Here is a 22815-nt window from a genome sequence, read left to right on the forward strand (position 1 = left end):
CAGGTCATGGCGTTTCTAGGGACAGCGGGGTATTACAGGAAATTCGTTCCCAATTACAGCAGCGTAGCCAAGCCCCTCACTGATCTGACCCGTAAGAACCAACCCCGCCAGGTAACCTGGACCCCAGAGTGTGAGGAAGCCTTCCGCCATCTAAAGGACGCCCTCACCAATACCCCTGTATTGGCCGCACCCGGTCCAACTAAGCGTTTCCTGGTTCACACAGACGCTTCTATGTTTGGATTGGGGGCAGTACTGAGCCAAGTCGGGCCGGGCAGCCAAGAACACCCGGTAGCTTACCTGAGTCGGAAACTACTGTCCCGTGAAGTGAGCTATGCGGCCATCGAGAAGGAGTGCCTGGCAATAGTATGGGCACTCAAAAAGTTACAACCATATTTGTATGGACGACAGTTTTCCCTCCTAACGGACCATAATCCCCTAGTCTGGCTTAATCGGGTCTCCGGAGACAACACCAGATTACTGCGGTGGAGTTTAGCCCTACAACCTCTGGACTTCACCATCCACTACCGACCCAGCAAACAAAACGGTAACGCCGATGGACTAAGTCAACAAACGGAACTCGTACCAACCCCATAAACTTCGGTCATCCCCAAACCGATCCGTTAAGGATCAGACTGTGTATGCCGATCGCGTCGCTGAAAAGGGGCGCCGTGTTACAGAACCCCCCAGCACCAAGAATGTTATGCAGTATATGTATGTATAATAGTTTCCATGTGAAATGCATCAGTCCACAGGCTGCGCCCCTGGACAAGATATTCTCTTTCTGACCTCCCCCCCACCTTTGTAATTCCCAAAGTAAATATTGGCAGGCTCCGGCCCCCTGCGGCTATTGTAATGTAGGTCTGGCCTGCTGTGTTCCTATTGGCCTGCCCTGGGTATCTGTGTTATATATTCTGTGTGCTGTAAATAAAGGTTGTTCTTTTAGACTGGAAATACGTGGAATAGCAGTCAGCTTTTATATGCTCTCACGTAATTAAGGAATTCCAGCCTGAAACACGGGGTGGTACTGAAAGAGGTACCCCAGCTTAGTAGACCCCGTTACATTTATTATTTATGTTGGAAAAAAACCCTCTCCTACAATAATATAAACTATGATGCCTAGTGTAAATCTGTTGATGTTTTCTAACTTTTCACTAATGGCAACTTTTCCTATATGTTTTAGTACAGTAATTGTATAGTTTTATCTCTCACCAAGTTCATGTGGTAGTTCATGGCAGAATACAGCAACCGTGGTACTGAGGCCGCTAGAGAAACTGTCAGAGAAGGCAGCACCTAAAAGATCCAAACACGCGGTCTGTTAACAGGATGTTGAATCATTTCCATTTCTGCATATACTCAGGAAAACTTTACACATTACGATTACAGGGTATAATATTACAGATTATCAGGTGTTCACATGAAAAAATGTCAGATTAGAGATCAAGTTCACAAAGTAGAATTGTTCCATCCATGTTCAAAAATGACATATGACCTCATCAGCTTAGTGCCAGTAATGGATGCTAGAATTGAAAATTAGATCATACATAAAAATTATTACATTCACATTCAACCAGAGCTCACTATGCTAAAATATTGCTTTATGAATAGTCAAAATGTCGCAGAAAATTAAGTATTTCACTCAAAAAATTATTGCAATTACACAAGTTTATTTCCTTTGTGTGTACTGGAACAACACAAAAAAAGCAGAGAAAAAAGGCAAATTGGGCATCATTTCACGCAAAAACCCCAAAATGGGCAGGACAAAATTGTTGGCACCTTTCCAAAATTGTGGGTAAACAACTTTGTTTCAAGCATGTGATGCTCATTCAAACTCACCTGTGGCAAGTAACAGGTGTGGTCAATATGAAAACCACACCTGAAACCAGGTGAAAAGGGGAAAAGTTGACTCAGTCTTTGCAATGCATGTCTGTGTGTGTTACAATAAGCATGGAGAAGAGAACCGTCTGAGGACTCGAGAACCCAAATTGTTGAAAAATATATCTCCAGAGATCTTGATATTCCTTTGTCCATGGTGCACAACATAATCAAGAAGTTTACAACCCATGGCACTGTAACAAATCTCCCTTGACGTGGACATCAGAGAAAAATTGATGAAAAGTTGAAATACAGGATAGTCCGGATGGTGGATAAGCAGCCCCAATCAAGTTCCAAAGAAACTCCAACTGTCCTGCAGGCTCATGGTGCATCAGTGTCAGCGCGGATTACACATCGTCATTTGTATGAAATGAAACGCTATGGCGGGAGACAGAGGAGAGTGCCTCTGCTGACACAGAAAAGCAAAAAGCTAGACTGCAGTTGCCAAAATGTATAAAAGTAAACCAAAATCTTTCTGGGAAATATCAAGTTGAGGGTGCCAACAATTTTGTCCGGCCCATTTTGGGGGGTTTGTGTGAATTTGCCTTTTTTCCTCTTTTTTTGTGTTGTCACAATACACACAAAGGGAATAAATATGTGTATAACAAAACGTGTTATGCTACGTTCACATTTGCGTCGTGCGCCGCTGCGTCAGCGACGCAATGCACAACGCAAATAAAAACGCACCAAAACGCACACAAAAACGCTGCGTTTTGCAACGCATGCGTCCTTTTTTTCTGAAATTTGGACGCAAGAAAAATGCAACTTGTTGCGTTTTCTGCTCCCGACGCTTGCGGCAAAAAAACGCATGCGTCGCACAACGCAGCACAACACATGTCCATGCGTCCCCCATGTTAATTATAGGGGCGCATGACGCATGCGTCGCCGCTGCGTCGCCCGACGCAAACACGCAAAACGCTAATGTGAACGTAGCCTAATTGCAATAAATTTTCTGGGAGAAATACTTCTTATGGAACAATTTCAAGGGTACCAGCACTTTTGGCCATGAGTGTAAATATGTATGTTTATACACTCAGCAAATGTAAACTTAAGCAATTTGAAATGGACTCTGTCACCCCAAAATGCTAATTAAACTATCCGTCCTGTGACCTAGGGAATAATGACGAGAGAATATACTCATTACTCCAGATTTCCTGAGCACACTCTGGTGACCTCCGAGTATTTGTTAGTGCTCGGAGATTTAGTTTTCATCACCTCAGCTGAATGATTTACATCTCTTAGCCAGCTTGATTACATGTGGGGATTCCCTAGCAACCAGGCAACCCCCACATGTATTTATGCTGGCTAACAAATGTAAATTATTCAGCAGAGGTGATGGAAACAATCTCCGAGCACTAAAAAATACTCGGAGATCACCAGAGCGTGCTCGGGAAATCTAGAGTAACGAGTATATTCGCTCATCACTAATAGGGAACTTAAATTATTTTTCCCACAAGGTTCATTTTATTCAATAGATCTTGGAATAATAATAATTTCCACAATTGGATGTGTCAAAAAATAAATGTACCTGTGCTGAGATAATCTTATAAATGTGCCCCTGCTGTGTGCTGTGTGATGGCTGTGTCTGACCATACAGGGACATGGTCTGATCATACACAGCTCCTGGACAGGGGAGGACGCGAGAGTATACAGACATGTACGGGATCACAGCTGATTGTTTCTGTGAGGTAAAACATTTTTTTAAGAACAGGCAGGGAAATGCTTTGCCTCACAGAAAGAATCAGCTGTGATCACCGGCTGTCATGTCTGTATACTCTTTTGCCTCCTCCCCTGCCCTGGAGCTGTGGTATGTTCAGATCATGTTCTTGTATGGTCAGACAGACATTACACAGTACACAGCAGGGGCACATTTATAAGATTATCTCCACACAGGAAAACATTTTTTAAACACATCAAATTGTGGAAATTATTATTCCAAGATCTATTGATTAAATTATCTAGGTTCATGGAAAAAAAACTTTAACCCCCGATGAAAATCATACTAGCAGTGTAAAGGGGCATTTACATTGCAAGATAATTGTGAATGACTGTTGTTAAAATACCCCTTCCCGATTATCTTTCACTGATCAACATGAACAAGCAAAACACTTGTTCATCGGGTGAAATGATCTTTTATGCAGCACAAAATATTACTAGTATAAATCGCTCAGTGTACATCATTTACTTTTATCTGCCTGTATAAACAGGCATTCAACCCAAAGCTAAAACACTAAAACTTGTGTGGTTCCTGTTTCACCGTTCTATTCAACCCTATAATATTAATGACACAGATGCGGCTGAAGTTGGAACATGTTCTCGATCTTCCTGCACAGCTCACCAAGTTCAGGACAGTCCCACTGGGTATAGGATGATTTGGAGGTATGGTGAATGGACATGGCGGACAAATTCATCAATTTAGGCTGCAAATTGCATAAACTAAAACAGAATTGTACATGTCATGCGGTGGCACATGCCTCTTAAAAGAGAATCTGTCAATAGGATGAACCCTCCTTAGCTGTCTATGCGGGCATGTAGGTCATAGGAGGCTGAATAAAATTAGACCTTCATATCTGCGATCCGATGTCTTATTCCAAAGAAATCCATGTTTCTTATATGTAAATGAGCTGCTAACATCTATGGACCAGACACTGAATCTGCCTCTAGAGTTTATTTTAATTAAAGGGGGAAGCTACCAGTGCGATACATGTAATGACTGACAGTCTGCTCTCATAATCACACACAATTCTGTAGTGAGATCAGAACTAGCACAGCAAAGCCAGCACAGCAAAGCTAACAGTACAGCAGAGCTAACAGCACAGCAGAACTAACAGTACAGCAGTACTAGCATCGCAGAGCTAACACAGCAGAGCTAACACCACAGCAGAACTAACAGAACAGCAGAGCTAACACAGAACAGCAGAGCTAACACAGCAGAGCAGAACAAACACAGCACCGCAGAACTAACACAGCACCGCAGAACTAACACAGCACCGCAGAACTAACACAGCACCGCAGAACTAACACAGCACCGCAGAACTAACACAGCACCGCAGAACTAACACAGCACCGCAGAACTAACACAGCACCGCAGAACTAACACAGCACCGCAGAACTAACACAGCACCGCAGAACAAACACAGCACCGCAGAACAAACACAGCACCGCAGAACTAACACAGCACAGCAGAACTAACACAGCACCGCAGAACTAACACAGCACAGCAGAACTAACACAGCACCACAGAACTAACACAGCACCGCAGAACTAACACAGCACCGCAGAACTAACACAGCACCGCAGAACTAACACAGCACCGCAGAACTAACACAGCACCGCAGAACTAACACAGCACCGCAGAACTAACACAGCACAGCAGAACTAACACAGCACCGCAGAACCAACATAGCACAGAAGAGCTAACACAGCACAGCAGAACTAACACAGCACGGCAGGGCTAACACAGCACAGCAAAGCTAACAGTGCAGCAGAACTAGCACAAGTACAAAAATGAACTTTGTTGCATTATAAACATATTCATCAGCACTTGTCCCTCACACAGTGCTGGCAGCTCTGCTGCAGAGCTGTGCCTGATTATCATCAACATACTACAGCAGAATTGAAATCTTGTCTCATTGCAAACACATTTGCAATTATGTCAGCTCTGCTGTATTGCCCTCCCTCACACTGGCTGCCTGTGAGAACGAAGCCGAAGCACTTCTGCTGTACTAACACATTTGCACTGCAGTTGTACTCTCACAGGTTTCAGTCAAGGGGGTGGCGCCCATGCGGTTTCAGTCACCACTCATATAAAGAAATGTGGCTGTAACCACGCACCTGACACCGACTAACAGCCGGCCCTAATGATGAGCGAGCTGTCAGTCAGTGCCTGGGGCGTGGTTATAGCTACTGCTCTCTATACACAGCAGTGACTGACCTTGTGGCAGCGCCGCCCCATATGACTGAAACCCGAACGCTGCCTAGAGCAATAAAGTTAATTTCCTCCTGACAGAGAAACTCTAAATGCCAGCGATGGGCAGGTTCAGAACACTATTAACCTGAAGATTAACCCCATATCTGCAGGATAATAGCATTTTCTCACATGACCGGTTCCCTTTAATAAATTTATCGCGGTTGCGAATGCCTCTCGATTAATTTCTTGAGGTGGCACATGCTGCTTAATGAGTTTCCTGCATCTTACTCAAGGGCACACTTTATCAAGACTGCAGTACAAAACGCCCATGAAGATGAATCCGGCACATTGTATTTAGTACTGAAATCTATTGCACAAGGTCTGGTTACACTGAAGAAAAGCAATTGGAATGTCATTTATATACAAACCTGGCGCCTTACCTATTGCCAAGCCATCTGTAAAGTTATGGATTCCATCTCCAAAAAGAACCATCCATACAATGTCTGCAATGCCTCCACCAGATGCGTTGTGCGAGTGTCCATGATGAGAATGTGCCGTCTCCCCACTCGTCTGGGGCACTTCAGCCTCCTCCTTGTGGCCTTCTTCACAGCCATCTGCTGGTATGGTTTCTTCGCAAAACTCTGGGCCTGCAAAAAACGACAAATATTAACCTATCATTTCCTGACACATCCTGTAGTGTAACACTTCCTTACGTATTCGTTATTATTTGTAGATATTCTGTAACATTCTCTTTTACAACGGTCTTCAGACGACATGCCGATTGTAGGTAAGCAGCTCAGAAATGAGGTTTAGAAATCAAATTTATTCACCTAGACCCAATAGACCATTTTTGCAGCTTTACATGAACCACCTGAGCCTTACACTATAGCTGGTCCGAATAACTAAAGCAATTGTTACCATCCACCTCTCGTGTCTCCCCTTTTCCCCATAGTTTGTGAGCTTGCGAGCAGGGCCCTCACTCCTCCTGGTATCTGTTTTGAACTGTATTTCTGTTATGCTGTAATGTCTATTGTCTGTACAAGTCCCCTCTATAATTTGTAAAGCGCTGCGGAATATGTTGGCGCTATATAAATAAAATTATTATTATTATTATTATTTTTACATAATAATTAGAACATTTTGTTAAAGGGTTTTTACCATTCTGAGCATGTGTGTCATATCCCCAGAGTATGCCATAAATGTCTGAAAGGAGACGGCCTCTGGGGCCCTGACAAATTGGCAGAGCAGTGGTTCAATGATCCTTAGTTCATTACCTTTTAATTTGGCCCATTTTCCCCAGTGGAGTCACGGCAAATAAGATATACCTTTAAATAACATGTGAGCTGTAAAGTACTGCTACCCCTGTACAAATTGCTGGTAATGGCCACATCTCAAAAAGGACATATAGTTGTGAAGTCCTCATCAGATATAGGAAAATTTGTAAGTCATTGGCGGCACATGGCAGTCGCGTGCACGGTGCAGTCAGCTGCCAGCCTCTGTGCTGGCTATAGAAGAGGACGCCGCGCATTGTGGGAGCAGGGGAAGGGGAGTAGAATTGTTTATTTTTATTTACATTTGTGGAGAAGAGGCAGAGAACAGGGACATCATTACTGGAGGAAGCCCAGGATGGGGACATGTATTGCTGGAAGGGGCCCAGGATGAGGGACATCATTACTGGAAGAAGCCCAGGATGGGGGACATGTATTGGTGCAAGGGGCCCAGGATGAGGGACATCATTACTGGAAGAAGCCCAGGATGGGGACATATGTTACTGGAAGAAGCCCAGGATGAGGGACATATATTACTGGAAGAAGCCCAGGATGGGGGACATGTATTGCTTGGAGAAGCCCAGGATGAGGGACATATATTACTGGAAGAAGCCCAGGATGGGGGACATATATTACTGGAAGAAGCCCAGGATGGGGGACATGTAGTGCTGGAAGAAGCCCAGGATGGGGGACATATATTACTGGAAGAAACCCAGGATGGGGGACTTGTATTGCTGGAAGGGGCCCAGGATGAGGGACATATATTACTGGAAGAAGCCCAGGATGGGGGACATGTATTACTGGAAGAAGCCCAGGATGGGGGACATGTATTGCTGGAAGGGGCCCAGGATGGGGGACATGTATTGCTGGAAGAAGCCCAGGATGGGGGACATGTATTGCTGGAAGGGGCCCAGGATGAGGAACATATATTACTGGAAGAAGCCCAGGATGGGGGACATGTATTGCTGGAAGGGGCCCAGGATGAGGGACATAATTACTGGAAGAAGCCCAGGATGGGGGACATGTATTGCTGGAAGGGGCCCAGGATGAGTTGCTGGAAGGGGCCCAGGATGAGGGACATATATTACTGGAAAAAGCCCAGGATGAGGGACATGTATTGCTGCAAGGGGCCCAGGATGAGGGACATATATTACTGGAAGGAGCCAATTATACCAGGATGGGGAACATATACTACTGGATGGGGCTCAGGATGAGGGACATCATTACATGAAGGGTCCGGGTTGGAGGACATTATTACAGAAAAAAGGCGCAGGATGGGGGACATTATTACAGCAAGGGACCAGGTTGATTATTTCCAGATGGGGGACACTGTTACACGGGGGGAGGTGAACACGTATGTCTTCACAGGATCTGGTACACTACAAGGGACCATGATTCTGATAAATATGCAGGTGGGGGTCCCAAGTCCAAATTTTGCATCAGTGCCCATCGGACGCTAACTAGTTACGCCACTGAGTGGACCCTAACCATACTAGAAACTATGTATAATATTATGTCACTTACCAATAGGACGTCTAAGTTCCCAAAGGGCAGTAGTGCAGCCTTCTTCCTGGACTTGGGGTTTAACTTGGTCACTTTTCTATGGGTGAATATTATGTTAATATATTACATAAATCAATTTAAAGAGAATCGGTCACCATGTTTATATTGCTTGACCCGAGGGCCACAAAGTAGACGTAGATGCCAAAAATAAAGCATTGAGTCGCCTATTCGGCTTCTATATCTTATGAAGAAATTTAAAGCACTCCCCAATGGCTTAAAATCTTCCATATTCCATAAAATCATGTCAAGTAGAGCAGAAGACAGCTGACGGGGACATCTCAAGCAATTTTATGAAGCTTTCTCTAGCCATTTATTGGGTTACTTGCTGTAGTTTTGGTAAAAACACAGATGAATCAGCTTCAGTTCTGGTAGTCCTTTCAGTGATTATCACACACTGTGTACTCTGTAATCATGAGCTCAAGCTTGCCCCAACCCTGCCAATACTAGTCAGAAATACGGAGGAGGGCTAACTGGACCTTTCCTTGTCTTTGGATCCTCTACCTTCTTCACTGCTGATTGACAGCTTCCTACCTCCACTGTGCATAAGCAGAAAGCTGTCATTGGAAGGACTACGTAGAACTCATGAACATCCAGAACTGCACAAGTTAGTCTTAGAGAGGACTAGCAGAGCTGAAGCAGACAAAACTGATTGTATCTGAAGTGCAGCAAGGAGCCCAGACCCAACATTAGTTGCAGTGTTTCTATGCATGATTTATGCGGTCTCAGATTGGGCATCATAAAACTGGTGATAGATTCCCTTTAAAAATTAATCATGACTAGTCACCTTCTTACTTTTTCTTCTCTGTCTCAGTAACCCCATCAGATTTTCCGCAAGGAAAAATATATAGATACCACCAAGTACGCACAATCCTTTAAAAACCGAGTCGAAAGAATGGGATCCACTGTGATTTTTAACTTCTGATGGATCTTCTTGTGCCTGCAACAACCATATTTTATTGTAGTCAGTGCAAAAAAATTGGTTGTCAGTAGTTTTGTAAATGCAAAATATAACAGGCAAATACATGAATGTTTTACAAAAAGCTTAAAAGGGGATATCCAAGATATGGGACATCCAAGATTTTGGCATTTTTCTCCCATGGAGCCAAGAACTGAATGACAGGTAGTTGCTAAGTACTTGTCTTCTGCCCAGCAACAATCTCTTCCGGCTCAGTGCCGATCCTGCTGGTGATTCCCCTGCTTCCGGTGATGTCACGCCGACAGAGAAGCTTCTTCTCTTCCGCTCTGTCAACAGGGTGTCTCTACCAATGCCTTTTTGATTGTCCGCCAGCTCCCCACTGCCTAGCTGCGGGGAGCTGGCTGTAAATCAGCTTGATGTTGGCAGCGATGCTCCTTCAACACAGCAGACCAAAAGAGAAAGAGCTGGTCTGTTGGCATGACGTCAAAGGAATCAGGAGAATTGTTGCCTGAGCCAAGAGAGATAGTCACAAGACAGGAAGTTACCTGCAGGTAAATTCTTAGTCCCCCCCAAAAAAGAGTCCCAGGTAACATTTTTAAGTGAAAAGTGGTGTCTAACGGGGATTGATTGATTAAAGAAATAAAAAAAAGATTAAATACTTGTAAACAGAGGGATGTTCCTAATAAAAGGACCCTCATGTCCTTTTATTACACAGATTGGCTATTGATTCAAATGGCCAATCTGTAAAGCTTCATTTACTAGTCACACTGCAGGGAAATTAAAACTTTCTGCTGCTGATTAGAGGGTCCTAGGAGGAAACACTGATCAGTGCCTCAGGGGATCATTTAACAAAAATGCCCAGAGTAGACAACCTCTCTAGAGCCTACTTGTTATTTCAAGTAACTTTTAGGCTGCCATGTGTGAGCACAACAGTACTACCCCTTTTTCTGGCCATTGTGCCTTGTATCCTGCGTTTTTCACCATTATCCCCTTCCCCCACCCACACTTCCTCATTGCAGGCTCCATTTTTGATTTTCAATGGTCTCAGAATTAGTTTGCGGAGACTAGCTGCTATGATGTCTGCCATACACAGAAAGGGGGATTCCTGCTTTTAGGGTCGTAACCTAATGGTCACAGAGAGTGTGACCAGGCTCCGGGGAGGAAAGGTGCCCACCAATGCCGATGCCGTTGTCAGCTGAATTGCATGCAGCGCAGAGTGTCACCGGATTCCTGTACCGTACTGGCTACACATTTCCAATCAGAGGCCGACAGCTGACATCAGAAAGCACATCGCAGGCAGCACATGACGTCACTGCCATGCATCACCCGTTACGCTGTGCCAGCTATAAAGCAGAAAGAGAACGCTACTCCCCATAGGAGTGGGGACAGGGAAGAATGATGACTGCTTCCCTTTCAGGTGGCAAGGAAAAAAAAGTATGTCTCCTAAGAGGAGAAAGACACCGATATCTCTGATAAGATACCGTATTACAAAGTTTCTTATGTCCACTTGTACTATTGTGCAGGGTTTCCCAACACTTTTTAATCTGGAAAACTCATTTCACATCTCTTGATTTGGTCTGAGAAATTCTCTATTACATGACATTAGCAATCGATAAAAACATGCAAAAATTACATCTTTGTAGCTTTTTAGTAAGAAGTCGATTGCTGCTAAAGGTTTTTGTTAATGCTGCACACGTTTTATACATTCAAAGCAAAATGGCCCAGATTCATTATAAAGCAATTATGCCAGAATTCTGGTGTAAAACACTGTGTACAGTGGCAACACTTCTGCACAACAAAGCGCTGAGCACAAATGTTACCACTTTTGCATTTTTACATCAGTTTCAGCCAGCTCCGACAAAATGGAGCTGATGCATGAGGAGGTGTGACGGTGGCTGCTCCTCAGACTCACAATGCGCTGTGCCTGACTGGAGTAAGATTTGTGGCAAGGCGTACAACACTTTTCAGACGCACCTGATTCATTAAGAGGCGTGCACCTCTTAATGAATCGGGCTCTTCTGACTTCAGGATACCACCTCTTGATGATTGTTCACTCCAGTCTTGATGAATTGGGACCATTGTCTTAGAATTATTCGCACATTAACGAAGTCTGTAACATACGTGTGGTAGTAGATGCAGTAGAGCATCGCCGCAGAGAGTCCCCACTGCTAAAGCCACCAAGAAACTGAGAAAGTGGCGGAAGAGATGACGTCTAAGAAGCGGAACACATGCTACAGCCAGGAGGGAGGGGGCACTAATCGTTGTGATGGCAAGTGCCCCCGAACCAAGCACTACAGGACAGAGGAAACAAAAGAAACATTATAATCCATAAATTGTATACAGATATCATGGTTTACTATACATGTAAAAAGAACAGATGGATTAGAATTGCATTTTTTTTACATTCATAAAGTATAACAATTTTTAAAAAGCTTGGACTGCATTTTCTCCAGTATTGTACAGTGGCATGTAAACGTTTGGGCACCCCTGGTCCAAATGCTTGTTATTGCGAACAGTTAAGCAAGTTCAAGATGAAATGTGCACCTCGCCTGACATCTCCATTACGTCAGATGGATCACATAATAACGTCTCCCCACTTTCACCAATGTGACGTACTGCACCCCCGGGGACATCTAAGGTCAGCTTGGTACAATTTTACACAGACACCCCCTGTCCACCTAGACCCAGGGATGTGAGAGAATGTGGCTAACTGGCTTACACAGTCACTGATGTGGCATCACATTCACTCAAAACCCTGAGAGGCCCCTTTCACTAGAACCAGTGAAACAGGGCCTGGTCAACCTGGTTGGACAGACACCAGTTCCTCATTAGATATAAGCCTAGTCCGTTAATGAGATTATATTGGGCCAGAAACCAGCCCCGGTAGCATGGAAAGTTAAGCCGAGAATACGGAAGTGTGGATTTGTGAAATCGAGAGAGAGAGTAGCCGAAGGCTAAATTATATATTTAATCACTTTAAGGGCACACTAGGCAATACACTATATACACAATGGTTATATATATACAATGATCAGATATACAAATACAGATAGTGGTAGATCAAAAGATATAAGCAGACGGATCATGTCAATTACCAGGTTGATGTTTGACCATGTGTGCACTGGGTCACAGTGGGTATGGGCCGCCCGCTGGTTCCTCAGTCCTTCACAGTTACTTGATATGACCCAAGACCCCACTTTTGAAGTGGACCGCATGCATAGCAAAGACTAAATACATCCTTGCTATCTGGTTCTGTAACACCAGTGGGTTTATACCTTGTTTCTTCGGCGTTACTCTGCATGTCTCTGCTTTAACCCTTGCTCCTCTCCCCCTAATGTGCAGGGATACTGTTGCCTGTTACCTGTATGGATGCGGCTCAGTTCCCTGTTCCGCTGCGTAGCTGTACATGTGTTGTGATGTCTTGGCTCTGATGCATGACTATCCATATGTGCGGTCCCTGGCTGCCGCTGTGGAAGCTATCCGCGGGTTTCAAGATCCTCTGCAGCTCGTGCATGACTTCCACGTGTGTTCAGGCTTGCAGTCGCTGCCTGGTGCCCTAAGCCTCAGTTCCTGTGCTGACTGCTGTAATGGTTTCTATTTGTACTTAGGGTGCACACAGCCACACCTTCCCTGTTTTTATTAGGGTTTGTGTGGGCACCGGTGTTGCTTTCCTCAGCCTATTGCTGAGGGGCAGCTCCTATATAAACTCTCTCTTTCCTGTTGGGCGTTGCCAGAGCATTGCATTGTGTTTCTGAATCTTGCCTTGTGTGTTAGATATCCAGCTCCTGTTCTGTCTGCAGTCTATCCTGGGAGAGCTGATACCTATTTTCCTCCTGTTCTGGGGGCAGAGTACCCAGATCCGTTAGGATCTCATTTTTCCACCTGTTCTGGGGACAGAGTACCCAGATCCCGCCTGCTCTGGGGGCAGAATTCCTAGATCTGTTTGTGTCTCATTTTTCCACCTGTTCTGAGGGCAGAGCACCCAGATCCCGCCTGCTCTGGGAGCAGAATACCCAGATCCGTTTGTGTATTGTTTTTTCCGCCTGTTCTGGGGGCAGAGTACCCAGATCCACCTATCCTGGAAGCTGCATATCCAGTACCTGACCCTGTCTGAACTTTGTCCTCTGTGTTATGTTCCTGAAGTCCTTTTGTGTCCGACACCCTGTACCCAGTGACTGTGAACTTCCTGGGCTCATCTTTTAAAGATGAGTCCGGTGTTCTTGCTGAGCGTTTACTACACTGTGCTCAGCCTGCTATGTGGTTCTAACTCCGTCTGGCCCAGGTCCAGTCCGGCGGTTCTTGCACCATCCCGCTTGAATTCCTTCCTAGGTCCGATGCCCGGAGCCTGATGGTCGTAGCTAGGAACCTAATGACCACCGCTGCCTAGTCCTGTGCCATCCGTGTCCTAGTTGATGACCTGGGCTGCCAAGCCAGTGTCCCAGATGTCTATCCGGTGTCCGTGATGTTCCGATGTCCTGAGGTCCAGCCTGTGTCCGCTGACCAGATGTCCAATCTGAGTCTGACATCCTGAGGTCCAGCCTGTGTCCAGATGTCCAGCCTGTGTCCGATAACCTGATGTCCAATCTGACTCCGATGTCCTGAGTTACAGTCTGTGTCCTGATGTCCAGCCCGTGCCCTATGACCTGATGTCCAATCTGAGTCCAATGTCCTGATGTCCAGCCTGTGTCCTGATGTTCCACCGGTTCCCCGGGGTTCACCCTGTGATGATGTCTATCCTGGGTCGGAGTCTGATGTTCTCCTGCTGAGCCTGTGCTACGCCTAAGGCCTGAGAGGCCATCCTAGTAAGCCCATCCCAGATGACCCTGGACTGCATCAACCCGTGATGACCCCAGCCATCATAGGTGTCTGATGTTCTCCTGCTGAGCCTATGCTGCGCCTGAGGCCATCCTAGTATGCCCGTGCCAGATAACCCTGGACTGCATCAACTCGTGATGTCCTCCTGCCTTTGGCTCTTATCTGGAGATGTGGTCCCTTCCTTGATGTGCGGAATCGGGATCCTAGCATCATTATGTTTTGTTTATGTACTGTGTTTTCATTTAAGTAAAATTTGTTTCTTCATACCTGAAGTTGTGCGGTGTAATCTAGTTCTGCATATAGCCATCTTGACCACATGCTCAGCTGCCACCGACCCTGCTCGCTGCCCTTCCCTAGTCTGGATAGGTCCAGGTTACTCTATGTGGTCCTGTGGGTCCACATTCCGTTCCCACTTGGGACGCTCGCCCCACTTCGTCATTGTCCGACGACGTGGATGTGTTGGCTAGGCCGCATCTGCGGTTGCAGTCGTAACAGGTTCCTAGCCATTCTACTTATCTCCCCACCCTGTAGTGCTAGAGCAGATTGAGACCCTGGAAGGCGTTTGGTCCAGTTCAGAGATCTCAAAAATGTAACCAGTGTGTGACAAGCATGTACAATAAGTTCATACTCTCCTTATGAAATAGCTGTCGGAACAAAAGTTGCACTGCATGGTACCCACATGGCAAGCAAGCGTCTTGTTATGAGTTTGGCTTACTCAAGGTGGGTGTCATACAGCTGCACACTCAAGGTGGTTTTATAATCCCATGCCAGATAGGATACAATGATCAACATGACATAATACCTCCCATATTCTTCACAGTTAGTACGTAGTAGCTCCCCTTTTGAAATTATCACAGCTTGTAAATACTTTTTGTAGCCAGACAAGTCTTTCAATTCTTGTTTGAGGGATTTTCATCCATTCTTCCTTGGAAAGTTCTTCCAGTTCTGTGAGATTCCTGGGTTATCTTGCACACACTGAAAATCTGTGGCTGTGAAAATAGCAATGATGTTCAGATCAGGCAACTGTGAGGGCCATTGTAAAACCTTCAGTGTGCACCTTTTAAGGTAGTCTATTGTGGTTTTTGACATGTGTTTAGGATTATTATCCATTTGTAGAAGCAATCCTCAAACTTCAGCCTCTTTACACATGGAGTTATGTTTGCATCAAAAATTTGTTGAAATTTCATTGACTCCATTATTCCCTCTACCCGCAAAATGTGTGCCATTGGCTGCTACACAACCACAAAGCACGATTGATCCATCATGTTTGGCGAGATGTTCTTTTCCTGAAATTCTGTGCCCTTTTTTCTCCACACAATTTTGCTTGGTCTTCCGGACCTTATTTTGACCTCCACTGTTCCTGTTAACTGCCTTACATTTCATACTGAGGAAAGGGCAACTTGAAAACGCTTTGCTATATTCTTACAGCCTTCTCTTGCTTTGTGGGCCTCCACCATTTTCATTTGAAGAGTACTAGGTAGCTGCTTAGAACCCATGGCTGCTGTTTTTTTTGGCACACTATTAGATGAGGCTGGGTTTTTATAAAGCTGGGAAATTTGCATCACCTGGACTTTCCTAATGATGATAATGGACAAGTCATAACCCTAACAGGCTAATTAAGGTCTGAAACTTTGGTAAAAGTTATCTGAGCCACAAATCTTCAAGGGTGCCCAAACTATTGCATCAGCCCATTTTTCTTTTTGTAATTTTTAAAATATAAAAAATGACAAAATATAATATATAAAATTGGAATATCATCAAAAAAGTTAATTTATTTAAGTTCTTCAATACAAAAAGTGAAACTCATATTATATAGGAGTCAGTACAAACAGAGTTATCTATTTCAAGTGTTTATTTCTGGTAATGTTGATGATTATGACTTACAGCCATAATTTCTCAGTATATTAGAATAATTAATAAAAAACCCTTCAAAGGCTTCCTAAGTATTTAAAAAGGTCCCTTAGTCTGTTTCAGTAGGCTCCAGAATCGTGAGGAAGACTGATTTGACAGATGTCCAGAAGACAGTCATTGACACATTCCACAGAGAGGGTAAGCCACATAAGGTCATTGCTAAAGAAGCTGGGTCAGTAAAAGCGGTCGCATCGGAGCGCGGAGGAGGCAGCCCAAAGAACAAGGGGGGTGTAGAGCACCACCGCAGCTCCAGCCGAACATCTCCGAGGGAGAACAAAAGCAGAATCAAAAAGTGAAGATCGGTCACAGGAGCGCTGAAGGAAACTCTGACACCAGGTAAAGTTTAGCCACAATGCGTTTCAACGGAAGTATCGTCTTCCTCAGGTGGGAAACTCCCACCTGAGGAAGACGGTACTTCCGTCGAACCACGTTGTGGCTAAACCTGAGGAAGACGGTACTTCTGTTGAAACGCGTTGTGGCTAAACTTTACCTGGTGTCAGTTTCCTTCAGCGCTCATGTCACCGATCTTCACTTTTTGATTGCTAAAGAAGCTGGCTGTTCACAGAGTGCTGTATCCAAGCATATTAATGGAAAGTTGAGTGGAAGGAAAAAGTGTGGTAGAAAAAGGTGATATATATGGAACTAGAGTAACCTCATTGTACACAAACCTTTCAGCAATGACTGCTGGGGGTCCATGGATTCAGGGGACAGGTGGTCACTGTGATGAATGCACACACGACTGTCAATCTGGTAGAGCAGAGCGGGGCACAGTAAGGTGAACTGCTGTGGTGTGATCTCGGAGACCGAGCCAAGCCCAAAGTTCAGGAGTAACTGTGTTACATTGAGACACTGCAGGGTAGAAACAAGGCAAGGGGTTAAGGGTGACAGCAGAAAAAGACCCACTTTCTCCATACAGTTTCTGGTGTACTGAAGATAGGCAAGACGGCTTTGCTTCCATTAAATTTAGTCTAGTTTTGGGAAGGGAATGTGTCATTGGAAAGATAAAAAAATTGTCTGATTATTTTTATTTGAATTTTTTTGTTACGTTTCCATATTACTATCTACATATTAAAAAAGCCTAAAATTTCAGCTATTTCATGGCTGCTATTAGACTAATTATTTCCAAGTTCTGGAAGTCTGGCTCCGTTCCTACATGAGCTCATTGGGCAGAGGCAATGCATGTGATCATTCGAATGTAGGAGCTGATCGGCTTGAGAAGACTACGAATTCTCACTTGAGCTCGCTTTGGGTTCCAGGGACTAGTTTCTGTGATTTCCCACAATATCATATTTGGTAAGGATGAGTAGAGGACCCCCCAGCCGGATGGATATGGGGCTTCAAAAACACTGGTTTTGCCTTGGGCCAAGAGTTGGTTCTACATTATGGCAAATTCATGGACATTCTAGCTCATACATCCCCCTAAACCTTGTGAGTATATCTACAGTACATCTCCAAATGTTTGAACATAGAATCAGTGTCTCCAATGATTTTGTACTTTCTGTGAAGTAGATTATTGATATATTTTTGATTTGTTAAAACAGCACTCATTGTAACAAGTACATACTTTTTTGATAAATGGCATTAAAGGAGAGCTGTGAGCAGGTTTTTTCTACACCATCTGAGAGCAACATGATGTAGGGGCAGAGATCCCGATTCCAGTGATGTGTCACTTTACTACTTTACTGGTTTCTACAGTTTTATTAAAAACTGCTTTATTTGCTGCAGATCTACCAGTTCTCTGAATGCTGAGCTCTGTATAATCCCACCCACATCACTGATTGGCAGCTTTCTATGTTCACTGTGCATAGGCAGAAAGCCATCAATCAATAGTGGGAGCGGGTATATACAGTGCTCATGAATATGGAGGACTACATGGCAGAATGTCTACTGATCCTCCAGTAATAATCTCTTGTTGATAAACAGTGATTTTATCAAAACTGCACCATGCAGTACAATAAGTGACATCACTAGAATCAGGGTATCTGCTCATAAAATTATGCTGCTCTCAGATTATGTAACAAAAACCTGGTGTTCATTTCCCTTTAATTGCCTGCTGCTGCAATATTTTCCTGCAAAGTATTATTATTTAGTTTGCAACTGATGTATTAAAAGTCTTGGGTTTGCGTGTCACTATCAGGTTCCGTTCCCCCCTGCAAGCCCCTTTGCTGTCCTCCTTTGGGAGGGGAGCTGATCTAAACTAAGCTCCTAGTTCTACTGTAATGGCAGCGCAGGTGAATGCTGGGAACACGGCAAGCTCTTCTTAGATTTTGGCAAGGGTAATCCACCAATCTCTAACCCTTGATGTGGACATCTGGTCTTGAGGGATAGACAAAGGTTTATTGGATGGAGAGCAAGATCCACAAACATTTTATTAACCAGCAGTGGGAAAGCCGACAGTTGTGGCCGATGTTTATAGCCTGGGAAGTGAGCAATACCCATAGACACATAGGCTATTAAGATCAGCTCACAGCTGTATACGTAGCCTTTCCTGGGTATTAAAATGGGGGTCCCCCAAAAAAAATTACGTAGGGTGCCCCTATAACTAATAACCAGCAAAGGCTAGGCAGACAGCTGTGGGCTGATATTAATAGCCTAGGAAGGGAACATGGATATTGGCCCTGTCCCACACTAAAAACTACAGCTCTCAACCGCCTCAGAAAAAGCGCATGTTACAGAACCCCCCAGCACCAAGAATGTTATGCAGTATATGTATGTATAGTTTCCATGTGAAATGCATCAGTCCACAGGCTGCACCCCTGGACAAGATATTCTCTTTCTGACCTCCCCCCACCTTTGTAATTCCCACAGTAAATATTGGCAGGCTCCGGCCCCCTGCGGCTATTGTAATGTAGGTCTGGCCTGCTGTGTTCCTATTGGCCTGCCCTGTGTATCTGTGTTATATATTCTGTGTGCTGTAAATAAAGGTTGTTCTTAGACTGGAAATACATGGAGAAGCAGTCAGCTTTTATACGCTCTCATGTAATCAAGAAATTCCTGCCAGCGTCCTTCATTCAGAATCTAGCAAAAGCAGAGTGGACCTCCTGAAACACGGGGTGGGACTGAAAGAGGTACCCCAGCTTGGTAGACCCCGTTACAGCGCATCCACAAGATGTGCCAATTCTGACACTTAGCCTCGTTCTTCCCACTTGCTCTGCTGTGGTGACAAGTGGGGCGATAGTTGGGGGGGGGGTTGATGTCACCTTTGTATTGTCAGGTGACATTAAACCCAGGTTCTGAAAGGAAGTTACTAAAAAAAAAAAAAAACACGTACAGTAAGCTACACACACAAGGCAAAAATTATATATCTCACTCACATATTTATATCTATCTTTTTGTATATATCTGTTTATCCATCTATATATCTTGAAGAAGATTTCCTTGGAAAACTATGTGTAAATTACATAAAGAATTGTTCTATGTAAAAGCTCATATTAACATTGGATTGCATTCGCACTCAGATGTAATTCAGATGCTAGGTGTTAAAAATTGGATTGTACTCGCATGAAAATTGGATGACACTCGTCTCACTTTTCTAGACCGAAATCAGGGAAATAATTATTTGATCCCTTGCTGATATTGGAAGTTAGCCCACTGACAAAGACATGTACAGTCTATAATTTTATGGGTAGGTTAATTTTAACATTGAGAAATACAATATCAAAAATAAAATCCAGAAAATCACATTGTATAAATTATGCACATTTACTTCATTCACAGAGAAGCACATTGCTAAGGAGAGTAAAACTAATCCCAAACTGTTCTTCAACTATATCAATAGTAAAAGAATAAAAACTGAAAATGTAGGCCCCTTAAAAAATAGTGAGGAAAGAATGGTTGTAGATGACGAGGAAAAAGCTAACATATTAAACACCTTCTTCTCCACGGTATTCACGGTGGAAAATGAAATGCTAGGTGAAATCCCAAGAAACAATGAAAACCCTATATTAAGGGTCACCAATCTAACCCAAGAAGAGGTGCGAAATCGGCTAAATAAGATTAAAATAGATAAATCTCCGGGTCCGGATGGCATACACCCACGAGTACTAAGAGAACTAAGTAATGTAATAGATAAACCATTATTTCTTATTTTTAGGGACTCTATAGCGACAGGATCTGTTCCGCAGGACTGGCGCATAGCAAATGTGGTGCCAATATTCAAAAAGGGCTCTAAAAGTGAACCTGGAAATTATAGGCCAGTAAGTCTAACCTCTATTGTTGGTAAAATATTTGAAGGGTTTCTGAGGGATGTTATTCTGGATTATCTCAATGAGAATAACTGTTTAACTCCATATCAGCATGGGTTTATGAGAAATCGCTCCTGTCAAACCAATCTAATCAGTTTTTATGAAGAGGTAAGCTATAGGCTGGACCACGATGAGTCATTGGACGTGGTATATCTCGATTTTTCCAAAGCGTTTGATACCGTGCCGCACAAGAGGTTGGTACACAAAATGAGAATGCTTGGGAAAATGTGTGTAAATGGGTTAGTAACTGGCTTAGTGATAGAAAGCAGAGGGTGGTTATAAATGGTATAGTCTCTAACTGGGTCGCTGTGACCAGTGGGGTACCGCAGGGGTCGGTATTGGGACCTGTTCTCTTCAACATATTCATTAATGATCTGGTAGAAGGTTTACACAGTAAAATATCGATATTTGCAGATGATACAAAACTATGTAAAGCAGTTAATACAAGAGAAGATAGTATTCTGCTACAGATGGATCTGGATAAGTTGGAAACTTGGGCTGAAAGGTGGCAGATGAGGTTTAACAATGATAAATGTAAGGTTATACACATGGGAAGAAGGAATCAATATCACCATTACACACTGAATGGGAAACCACTGGGTAAATCTGACAGGGAGAAGGACTTGGGGATCCTAGTTAATGATAAACTTACCTGGAGCAGCCAGTGCCAGGCAGCAGCTGCCAAGGCAAACAGGATCATGGGGTGCATTAAAAGAGGTCTGGATACACATGATGAGAGCATTATACTGCCTCTGTACAAATCCCTAGTTAGACCGCACATGGAGTACTGTGTCCAGTTTTGGGCACCGGTGCTCATGAAGGATATAATGGAACTAGAGAGAGTACAAAGGAGGGCAACAAAATTAATAAAGGGGATGGGAGAACTACAATACCCAGATAGATTAGCGAAATTAGGATTATTTAGTCTAGAAAAAAGACGACTGAGGGGCGATCTAATAACCATGTATAAGTATATAAGGGGACAATACAAATATCTCGCTGAGGATCTGTTTATACCAAGGAAGGTGACGGGCACAAGGGGGCATTCTTTGCGTCTGGAGGAGAGAAGGTTTTTCCACCAACATAGAAGAGGATTCTTTACTGTTAGGGCAGTGAGAATCTGGAATTGCTTGCCTGAGGAGGTGGTGATGGCGAACTCAGTCGAGGGGTTCAAGAGAGACCTGGATGTCTTCCTGGAGCAGAACAATATTGTATCATACAATTATTAGGTTCTGTAGAAGGACGTAGATCTGGGTATTTATTATGATGGAATATAGGCTGAACTGGATGGACAAATGTATTTTTTCGGCCTTACTAACTATGTTACTATGTTACTATGTTACTTGCATTTTGCAGTGAGAAATAAGTATTTGATTCCTCTGGCAAACAAGAGTTAATAGTTGGTGGCAAAACCCTTGTTGGCAAGCACAGCAGTCAGAAATTTTTTGTAGTTGATGAGGTTTGCGCAATGTCAGGAGGAATTTTGGTGCACTCCTCTTTGCAGATCATCTCTAAATCATTAAGATTTTGAGGCTGTCGCTTGGCAGCTCGGAGTTTAAGTTCCCTCCAGGGCCGGACGGCCCACCTGGCAAATGCCAGGAGGGCCTGTCTGGTCGTGGGCCACCTTGTCTGCTACGTTGTTAAGAAAATTGGTGTTCTCAACACACCCATACTGTTAGGAGTTGTGATGGAGCACAAAGTCTCTGACTCCGTCACTTACTGCAGCAGGCCACAAGAATCATTAGAAATATTGGTCTTATCTTATCCCCTTATCCAGGTGGAAATCAGTAGCCTTCCTCTAACATCTGGATGTTGTAGTACCTTATTGCTGAGCCTCTCATAAGGTCCTCACAACTGTTGAAGATGTTCTAGATGTTATGTCTCTCTCTGTCCCCCAGATGGATAGGACAAACCCGTATGACTGGTGGCTTGAGGCTTTTTACAGGGACTCTAGCACGCCCCGGCCTCCAAGAGTTGCCACCTTGCCTCCTGGGTATAGGGCGGATCAGTAACTTGCAATTAGCTGTCCTGCCGATCACTGGAGCAAGGCATAAAGGACTGTTGCTCCCTCGGTGTTCCGGCTACCGGATCCTGCGCCTCAGAAGGAGGCAGCCTGTGCAGGGCAGAACTCCTTCTGGTTTCCACTCCTTTTGCTATGACTTCTTTTCACTCTCTACAATACAGTTCTCTGTTCGTGTCCTTTCTTAGAAACTGCCGCACATGGGGCAGGCGCAGCTCCGTGTCCTTCTGTCTAGGCCTCTGACAGGATCCCGCCCCTGTCAGGGACAAACTACCTGAGCGGAGCTCAGCCAGCAA

At 44.2% G+C, this 22815-nt stretch overlaps 1 protein-coding gene across 3 annotated transcripts in view; it reads right to left on the reverse strand.

The window, feature by feature from the left end:
* The window catches only part of SLC39A5 (solute carrier family 39 member 5), a 114472-nt gene that overhangs the window by 22630 nt on the left and 69027 nt on the right, over positions 1-22815 (reverse strand). For 2 of the 3 annotated variants that reach the window (XM_069758397.1, XM_069758399.1), the window contains exons 5-10: positions 16924-17104; positions 11651-11820; positions 9398-9550; positions 8575-8650; positions 6223-6429; positions 1210-1290 (exon numbers count right to left, since the gene is read on the reverse strand). In XM_069758397.1, the coding sequence (XP_069614498.1) occupies positions 1210-1290; positions 6223-6429; positions 8575-8650; positions 9398-9550; positions 11651-11820; positions 16924-17104 (868 nt within the window). The remainder of the gene's footprint in view (positions 1-1209; positions 1291-6222; positions 6430-8574; positions 8651-9397; positions 9551-11650; positions 11821-16923; positions 17105-22815) is intronic. The other variant, XM_069758398.1, reaches the window with a different exon arrangement.

The sequence above is a fragment of the Ranitomeya imitator genome, chromosome 3 (assembly GCF_032444005.1).
Source record: "Ranitomeya imitator isolate aRanImi1 chromosome 3, aRanImi1.pri, whole genome shotgun sequence".
In the NCBI taxonomy this organism is placed as follows: Eukaryota; Metazoa; Chordata; class Amphibia; order Anura; family Dendrobatidae; genus Ranitomeya; species Ranitomeya imitator.